We start from the raw sequence: 10,219 nt of genomic DNA, 5'->3' as shown, positions 1-10,219 counted from the left end.
CTGTGAATGACAGGGGGTGGCACTGCAACCTCCCCATCAACCCTGCCTTGAGTGTGACAGGGGCGGTGGCCCAACCCCCGAATTGGCCCTACCCTGAGCGTGACTGGGGGTGGCACCCCAACTCCCCAACCAGCCCTGCTCTGAGCCCGACGAGGGGCTGCACCTAGGGATTGGGCCTGCCCTCTGCCACTGTGGAGTGGACCTAAGCCAGCAGGTCGTTATCTCCCGAGGAGTCCCAGACTGTGAGAAGGCACAAGTGGGGCTGAGGGACATACCCCGCCCCCCACCAGTGCACAAATTTTTGTGTAGCAGGCCTCTCTCTATATATAATAATGATGATGATAACAACAACCATAACAATACCTGACCAGGGGCTTGAAAAGGTAATGGCTCTGACTGAAGCTTTGCAATAAGGAAATACCGTAGTCTTGAATTTGGAATGCCAAGCTGGAAATAAAAGAGATCTCTATCAACTGTTAGCACCTAGTAAAGAGCCTCATACAGGTATACATTTAGCCTGTGCCATAAAAAATTCTGTTACTGAGTTGTGGAAGACTACTTTGCACAAACCCTTAAACCCTTTAAACTGTTGCTTTGTACCTTTATTTTGAATTAAATAGAGATTGATAAATCATATGTCTATGAGTCAGTTTAATTTTATATTTTCCAGGTAAGAAGTTATATAGACATTTTTACATTCATTATTGATAATATAGTAACTTTAAAATGTAGTTATTCTTGGGTATTTATTACCTCATTTTATTAAAAAAAAGAAGGATTCACTACATTTTAAAGTTAAAAGGCAATAAATATTAAAATTAGAGATCAGATACATTGCCAATTTTCACAGTGGGACATCTAATTTTTTTTATTGGTGTTAATTTCTTTTTAGGTTTAAAGTGTAATATTAGCTTATATAGTCCATGAAGAACAGTTCCATGTGCAAAGTAAGTGTCCATTCAATAAAGATTTATTGAATAAATGAACAGACTGAAAGGATTAAGATGGATAGAGGTTACAATCCCCTTACTACCTACAGCATCTATTCTTTCCCCCTTGCTATTTGGGTTGACTATAACGTAGTTGACTATAAACCCTGGTCCAAAGAGAAGTAATTGTGAATGATAAGAATTTTTTAATGTACTTGCTTTGTAATCTTAGGATACACTTAAGTTCAATAAGAACAACAAAAAAAATGAAAACAAAAACATGGACATCTAATTTTTGAAATGGGTTTTCTTTTCATTTCAGGGCAAAGAACTGTAAAACAGAAAAAAGATGATAACAGGCTAACAAACAGAAAGACAAAATAAAAATAGACAATGATAATTGTAATATCAAAGATGTACCAAATTCTTATAATAAGTTTCTTACCCATGAAATAGAAGCAATGTTTGCATATTAATGAAATGTCCCAATAAAAGGAATTAAAATATGATATGTTCATTTTTTTTTCTATTTTGGATTATTCTGAAGCATTACTAAACTATAGCACACCCATTTTGGAAATACCATATGGCACATAATTTCAAAACACACTTATTTTTTCTGTATAGAAAGAAAAATATATTCTCTATGAGTCTCAAGTTATATATTTTTCATAAAATAAGTATAAGTGAACCTATAAGCCTGCACTATATTCTTTAGAAAATAAAACCCATGTCTGAAGTAATTTTAAGATTTACCTATAATACTATCCAAATAGATCTATTCAGTGGTCAGCAAACTGCGGCTCGCGAGCCACATGCGACTCTTTGGCCCCTAGAGTGTGGCTCTTCCACAAAATACCGACTTCTGCGCATGGGCCACGAAGTTTCAATCACACTGTACGTGTGCACCCGCATGTGGTATTTTGTGGAAGAGCCACCCTCAAGGGGCCAACGAACCGCATGTGGCCTCCGAGCCGCAGTTTGCCGACCACTCTTCTTACTGATTCAAATTCCCTTTGAGAAAATGTATGAGTTTATAATTGCGGTACCTACAGAGGTTGGCGATAATAGAAATTCTTGGTACTGAAAGCCGCAATTTTCTATTGTTTTTATTAACAGGTCTCTGAAAAGACAAAAATAAAGGAAAATAAAAAAGAAATGCTTTCACCTTAAAGTTGGGAATCAGGTTCTTATATAAATATTATACATAAAATTTCATTTTAACTGAAAACTGTTCCTCCACTCAAGTTGTTAGAAGGAGAATGATCCAAGGTCTTCATTAAGTGCACTACTTGAGAAATTACATTTCTCAGAAAAAGACAATGATAATTTCTATTTTAAATAAATACAGCTCTCAGATAATTTATCCAAACTGGTGAGAGATAGAATTTCCAATCTACTGATGCTAAATTTGCTACGGGAAATGGAACTATCTGTAGTAAGTCAGATGGGAGAACACTGCTAAAGACAGCAGCTAAATAAAAAGTGTGCATGCTTTCTCTCCAGCTGGGCTACCATCTGAAAGGGCCCCAGCACATGGCTTTTTCTGTCTTACTGTATGACTGAAAAAGCCTATCCACCGGACCAATTCTTTTTTTTTAAAATTAAATTTACTGCGGTGACATGAGTTAATAAAATTATATAGGTTTCAAGTATACAATTCTATGATACATGATCCGTATATTGCATTGTGTGCCCATCACCTAAAGTCAAGTCTCCTTCTGTCACCATATATTTGGCCCCTTTAACCTTTAGTACTCCCCCACACCTCCCTTCCCTCTGGTAACCACCAACCATGCTGCTGTCCATGTCTATGAGTTCTTATTTGCTTGTTTTTCTTATTTGTTCATTGTTGCTTTCAGTTTTATATCCCACATATGAGTGAAATCATATGGCTCTTAACTTTTTATGTCTGAGTTACTTTACTTAACATGATATTCTAAAGATTCTTCAACAGATGATTGGATAAAGAAGATATGGTACACATATACAATGTAACACTATTCAACCATAAGAAAAGATAAAATACTGCCATTTATGACAACATAGATGGATCTTAAGGGCCAATTCTTACTGAAAACATTTCTACTTCTAAAGAACTAAGCATCAATATAAGCAGCTAAAATTGAGAAATATCATTCTTATTGAAATAATTGCTCATTCTAGAAAATTTCAAACATCAGAATGGGAGAGAATCTATTTAACTTAACTTTGTGATGCTTTTCAAAATCAATATTAATGAATAAAATATATAACATAAAATGTCAGAATGTACATGTTTATTTTTAAGATCTTTATTTCACAACAGCTAAGGTGAACACAGGACAAATACATGCTTTACCTTGCAGAAGATACTTCAAAACCTTTAACATTTTCTAAAAGAATATACTTCGGTAATGTTTGTAACCTAAAAACAATACAAAAACAAAACCAATAGAATTCCAAAAATCTCATTGTTAAGAACAACAAAATGAAGAAATTCCTTATTTGTGGGAAATATGAGGTAAGAAATTTTCTAAACTCTCATTTTTTATAAAAGAATTTTATAAGGGATGAAGATAACTCATATTTTATTCATTTTCCCCATAATCATGGCATACCTGATAAAGTTAACATTTGAAATGTTAATTTCCATTGAGTTTTTCTCGAAACATGGGTTCACACAGAGCCTCTGATGCAACTCAAAGGCTGCCATTTACAAAGGGCTAGCACAGGCTTCCAGGCCATGGACAACAGCATTCGCTAACGTATGCTTCATCTGCATTAATACTTTGAGCAGAGGCAACAGAATTTAGCTATTAGGCTGTAATTCCCTGTCACTCACTGTAGTGGCAACTGTGGAATCAGCAAACATTTGCAGTTATCTTATCATTCATGGCAGAAGAAGATAAATCACATGCACAGTATCTGCAGGCAGCATATATAAACTGCTAATCTCTATAAAATGTCCATCACATTCTGCCAGATCCACGGTTTTAAATTTAAGGTAAGCTTGTACAGGAATCTAAGGTTTTTACCTTGGGAGAATATCTAGAATATATAAGAAGCTATTCGTCCTTGGATCAGTCACATCACCTTGCAGACCAATTCTAAAGGGATTGAGAAAGCACAAGTAAGTTTATCAAAAATCTTATATAAAGACATCAAATCTCGTTTAAAAAGTCACAACCGCCCTAACAGGTTTGTCTCAGTGGATAGAGCATTGGCCTGCGGACTGAAGGGTCTCAGGTTCGATTCTGGTCAAGTACCTTGGTTGCGGGCACATCCCTAGTAGGGAGTGTGCAGGAGGCAGCTGATCAATGTTTCTCTCTCATCAATGTTTCTAATTCTCTATCCCTCTCCCCTCCTCTCTGTAAAAAATCAATAAAATATATTTAAAAAATAAAAATAAATAAATAAAAATAAAAAGTCACAACCAAGTGAATTAAAATTAATTGGTCTTCACAATAAATATGATCATCTTTGTTCCACAGAGAACAAAATGCACTTTTTCATTTATTTTTTTAAAAACCCTTGCCTATCTAATAAACAAACTTAAAATTTATTTCTACAAAACAAAATGCCAAACAATTTACATGAGACAAAGAAGAAGAAAAAGTCAATGAAGAATGAAATCAATCACTCTCCTAATATAGCTTGGATTGGGAAAGATACACACACACAATTGCTGATGGCACCATTTGCTCTGTCCAGGTGAGACAACAAAAGTTCTATTGAATGAGCTGGTTGGGTAGGAAGGCTATATGAGCTGAAAGCATTGGTGACTTAACATCATCTAAGCCGATCAGAGTAGTAGATAAGACTAAGACAATCTTGTCCAATGTAAAAAGGAAAAACTTAAGCTGAAGGCTTGATTCTACAAGCAGGAGTTGTAACTTGGTTGCACTAATAAGATCAAAGTAGATCATGTAAACAGGCAGTAGTTGGACTAGCAGTTATTTCTTACAAATAAGATTTAATATAATTATCTAACCATTATGCTATACAACTGAAACTAATCTATACTAATAAAAGAGAAACATGCAAATTGGCATCACTCTGCTACCCCCACAAGCCATGCCCACCAGCCAATCAGGAGCGAGTATGCAAATTAACCCAAATAAGATGGCGGCGGCGGCCATGGAGTTGCCAGCAGGAGGTTTGGGTTGCCCCCGGCAATGGAGGAAGCCAAGCTTCCCATCAGCCCTGGCCTCTGCTCAAGGCAACAAAGTTTCAATTATAGAAGATAAATAAATCCCAGATACCTGCTTCCCTCCACTCAAGGAGGCGCTAAAAAAAAAAAATGAAAAAAAGGAGGGGCTGGGAGCTTGGGTTGCCAGGGACCGTGGCCATCCTGCAAACAGCCATCAGCCCCTCACCCAGGCTGGCCAGGCACCACAGTGGGATCCCCCACCCTGAAGAGGGTGTGGCCAGCCTGAAAACAGCTCTCAGCCCCTCACCCAGGCTGGCCATACCCTCGTGGGGTGAGGGTCCCTGCTGGGGAGCTTGGCCAGCCTGCAAACAGCCATCAGCATCTCACCCAGGCTGGCCAGGCACCCAGTAGGACCCCCCACCCTGAAGGGGGTGTGGCCAGCGTGCAAACAGCCATCAGCTCCTTACCCAGGCTGGCCAGGCACCCCAGCGGGCCCCCACCCTGAAGGGGGTATGGCCAGCTTGAAAATGGCCCTCAGCCCCTTACCCAGGCTGGCCACACACCCCCAGCACGTACCCTCACCTCATGGGGGCATGGCTGGCCTGCAAAGCACCACAGGCCCCTCGCCCAGGCCACCCCACACCCCAAGGGAACTCCCACCCTGTTCCGGGACACCCTTCAGGGCAAACCAGCCGGCCCCCACCCGTGCACCAGACCTCTAGCTATACTAATAAAAGGGTAATATACTAATTAGACTGGGAGACCTTCCAGGAGACCTTCCGGACATTCTTCTGGACAAAGCCACGATGGCGGGGCCGAGGTATTGGTGGTTAGAGGCCAAGAGGGGAGGGCAGTTGTGGGTGATCAGGCTGGTGGGGAATGGGGCCGTTGGGGGTAAGCATACCAGCATGGGGGCCAGTTGGGGGCAAGCAGGCCATCAGTGGGGGTCAGTTGGAGGTGATCAGGACAGTGGGGGGAACAGTTTGGAGTGAGCAGGCCAGCAGGGGGGGCAATTGGGGGTGAGCAGACTGGCAGGGGAGGCAGTTGGGGGCGAGCAGGAAGAGTGGTTAGGGGCAATCAGGCAGGCAGGCAGGCAGGTGAGTGGTTAGGAGCCAGCAGTCCCAGATTGCGAGAGGGATGTCCGACTGCTGGTTTAGGCCCGATCCCTGTAAACCAATAGTAGGACATTCTTCGAGGAGTCCCAGATTGGAGAGGATGCAAGCCGGACTGAGGAACACCCCCTCCCCCATGCACAAATTTCATGCACCAGACCATTAGTCTATACAATATGAGCCTAAGTGACCATTATGGTGGAATGGCCAGAACCACCGATCGCTATAATATACACTGACCACCAGGGGGCAGACACTCAATGCAGGAGCTGCCCCCTGGTGGTAAGTGGGCTCCCACAGGGGGAGTGCCGCTCAGCCAGAAGCAGGGCTCACGGCTGGCAAGCGTCACAATGGTGGTGGGAGCCTCTCCCGCATCCATGGCAGCGCTAAGGAGCAGCAAGCCATGTGGTAAGGAGCAGTAAGCAGGAGGGCGGTAAGGAGCGAGGAGTCCTGGACTGTGAGAGGGATGTGCGACTGCTGGCTTAGGCGCGATCCCCAGGGAGGAGAAAGAAATTAATACCTGGGTGCATTAGAGGGAAACTACAAAAAAAAACAAACAAAAAAAACAAATGCAAAGAACATCTTAAAAGTAGTCAGAAGAAAACCAGCAGGCGGACATCCCCCAAGGGGTCCCGGACTGCCAGAGGGCATAGGCTGGGCTGAGGGAACCCTCCCGCCTAGTGCACAAATTTCATGCACTGGGCCTCTAGTGTAAAATAATATTGAATGTCAATTGTAATTAAAAACTTTTTTGAAAAAGATTTAAATGAGCAAACAGAAAGGAAGACTTGGATTGGGCCTCAGGTGTAGAAAGAGAGGACCTTGCTACTTACTAGCTTCATAGTCTTACATAAGTAACTTAATATCATGTGTCAGTTTCCTCATTCATACCTAACAACAGGGCCAAAACCATCAGTGAACTTGAGGCTCCATGGGAAATTAGAGTGGACTTGAATAGACTACTCCGAAACCTTGGTTCCTCTCATTCTGCCCTTTCCTTTCAGCATTCTAACTGATGACAGTACTACAGAGTCAGTTACTGCTGCCAGCAGCATAAGACTATCACCTAGAACAGAGATGGCGAACCTATGACACGCGTGTCAGAGGTGACATGCGAACTCATTTTTTTGGTTGATTTTTCTTTGTTAAATGGCATTTAAATATATAAAATAAATATCAAAAATATAAGTCTTTGTTTTACTATGGTTGCAAATATCAAAAAATTTCTATATGTGACATGGCACCAGAGTTAAGTTAGGGTTTTTCAAAATGCTGGCATGCCGAGCTCAAAAGGTTTGCCATCACTGACCTAGAAACACTATAGCCATCATAACACCATATGCAGTGCAATGCATTACTCACTATTTGTGGTGATACTGACACAAACAAACCTACTGTGCTGCCAGTCCTATGAAAGTACAGCACATATAATTATGTATAGTACATAATACTTGATAATGATAATAACCAACTATGTTGGTTACATAATGGTTTATGTATTTACTATATTTTTTATCATTATTCTAGAATGTACTCTTTCTACTTACTAAAATAAGTTTGCTGTAAAACAGTATGCCAAGTTACACTGGCAACAGACATATATATACTAGGGGCCCAGTGCACGAATTTGTGCACCCTGAAAGAAACTGTGGGCTGCAAGGCTGTGGTGGGCACAGGGGCGGGTCTTGGCTCATCCTCCATGCCCTCTCTCAGCTCCTTCTGCCGCGGACCCCAGTCCCCTTTCTGCCGGCAGTCCCACTCCCACCACCACTGCTCCCACATGCTGATGGCACTGGCTCCACTCGCACCTGCTGATGGCGCAGAGCAATTGGGGCCAGTGCCAGAAGTGGGTGCGAGCAGGACCAGCATCATCAGTGGGCATGACCGGCAGCTGCCCCGATCACCTCTAAGGAGTAGGGGGAGGTAGAGAAGTCCTCAGGGGCAATTGTGACTGGCAGCCATCACTCACACCTGCTGATGGTGTCGAGCGATCGGGACTGGGGCTGGGCACCAGCAGTGGGTACAAACGGCAGCTCTGGCACCAGCTTTGGGTGCATGCTGGGCCAGTGCCAGCAGTGGGTGCGAGCAGCGGCTCTGTCGCCAGCAGCAGGTATGAGAAGCGGCTGCAGGCCCCAATAGCCCCTCAGGAACAAGGGGAAGTGGAGAAGCCCTGAGAGGCAATCAAGGCTGGCAGTCGCCACTCACACCCACTGACAGTGCTGAGCAATTGGGGCCAGCATTGGGTGTGAGCGGTAGCTCCAGTGCAGGCAGCAGGTGCGAGCAGGGCTGGTGCCAGCAGCAGCACTGGGCAGGACAGCGGCACACGGGAGCAAAGAATTTTTAGTAACCACCAGAGGCTCACCCTGATGACAGCGACCGGTGCCCCGCCTTGGTCTGGCACCCCCGCTCACCTGCTCCACCATCCCACCGCGGCCCATACCCACCATGTTCTGTGTTCTGCCACCTGCTGCAAATGCCTGCCATGTTCCCCACATGCCCCCTGGTGGTCAGCGCACATCATAGTGACCACTTGTTCGGTTGTTCAATTGTCCCACCATTTGGTCTATTTGCATATTAGGGTTTTATATATATATAGATAATTTTTGCCATGTCTTTGATTACATCATTTTGTCTTGTTTGATTTAATCTCATGTTGTTTCATAAGTTCAGTGTAGCCTAAGTGTACAGTGCGTATAAAGCCTACCGTAGTGTATAGCAATGTCCTAGGTCTTCACATTCACTCACATTTACTTACTGACTCACCCAGAGCAACTTCCGGTCTTTCAAGTTCCATTCATGGTAAATACTCTATATAGGTGTAACATTTTTAATCTTTTATACCATATTTTTACTGTTCCTTTTCTATGTTTAGATATATACTTACCATTGTGTTATAATTGCCTACAGTATTCAATTCTATACTGTAACATGCTGTACAGGTTTGTAGCCTGGGAGCAATAGGCTATGCCATGTAGCCTTGCTGTGTAGCAGGCTATACTGTCTAAGTTTGTGTAGATGCACCCTATGATGTTTGCACAATGACAAAATCACCTAACTACACTTTTCTCAGAATGTATCCCCATAGTAAAGTGGTGCATGATTATATCTTCTCAGGTAGGTATAGAGGAGGTCTGTCATAGTCACTGTATATCTACTGACCAAATTACTTTGCTCATTTGGCAGTAATTGCTATATCCTTCATAATTAAAACTAAATTATAAATAAACTAGAAGCCCGGTACACAAATTCGTACATGGGTGAGGTCCGGCCAGCCTGCCCTGATCGGGGTCAATTGGGCTGGGCTGGCCTGGGGGAGGGGTCACGGTGGTTGGTGGGCTGGCCCCACTCCCTGGTTGAACTCCTGGTTGAACTCCCAGTCGAACTCCCGATTGAGGGGACAATTTGCATATTAGCCTTATATAGGATGAGTAGATAAAAGGAATTATTTATAAAAAAATCAAAACTATGAAAATACAGCTAATAGACTTCAAAGTGTCCATGCTCAAAACTATGGTATGATTTGATTTAATAAGTTCTTCAAAAGTACTCTTTCTCAACAGAGAAATATTTATTATACATACCTTGTGAATGGTTGACAGGGAGGGCTCATTAAAATCATATTGAAAGATAATCTATCAAACTCTTCTAATGAAATGCCCTAAGGAAAGAACAATTGGGAGAATGTAAAAAAAATTGTATAGAACAGGAAAGGAGAAAAATGCAAATTATAACTAAATATATCAAAAATTATACCAGTTAATAGTTTTATTTACAATACTTAAAAGTTTATATAACACAATACTTTTCAAAACAACCTCAGTTAGACTAATTTTCCAAAGGAATCCTGTGATGGAACCAAAGTTATGAAAAATTAAGTGTCTGTCCCCAAGTCCCATAGCCAGCCAAAGCAGAGCTGTCACACTCCTTCCCTGGACCCACAGCACCTCAAGTTTAACACTGTTGTATTTTCCAGAGTCAAACATGGAGAATTACGTAACTAATGATTTTCAGCCTCGGGTCTAAGAATTTTTTAAACACCTCTCTAA

At 42.2% G+C, this 10,219-nt stretch overlaps 1 protein-coding gene across 1 annotated transcript in view; it reads right to left on the bottom strand.

Annotated features, from left to right (window-relative positions):
• Window positions 1–10,219, bottom strand: part of TRDMT1 (tRNA aspartic acid methyltransferase 1) — a 37,062-nt gene that overhangs the window by 13,935 nt on the left and 12,908 nt on the right. The window contains exons 3-7 of the mRNA XM_015565286.1: window positions 9,755–9,831; window positions 3,947–4,018; window positions 3,271–3,336; window positions 1,983–2,052; window positions 364–447 (exon numbers count right to left, since the gene is read on the bottom strand). Coding sequence (XP_015420772.1) covers window positions 364–447; window positions 1,983–2,052; window positions 3,271–3,336; window positions 3,947–4,018; window positions 9,755–9,831 — 369 coding nt within the window. The remainder of the gene's footprint in view (window positions 1–363; window positions 448–1,982; window positions 2,053–3,270; window positions 3,337–3,946; window positions 4,019–9,754; window positions 9,832–10,219) is intronic.

This window comes from Myotis davidii, unplaced genomic scaffold (genome assembly GCF_000327345.1).
Source record: "Myotis davidii unplaced genomic scaffold, ASM32734v1 scaffold980, whole genome shotgun sequence".
Taxonomy (NCBI): Eukaryota; Metazoa; Chordata; class Mammalia; order Chiroptera; family Vespertilionidae; genus Myotis; species Myotis davidii.
Note: the sequence above shows the minus strand (reverse complement) of the source record. Positions and strands in the feature narration are given on the sequence as shown.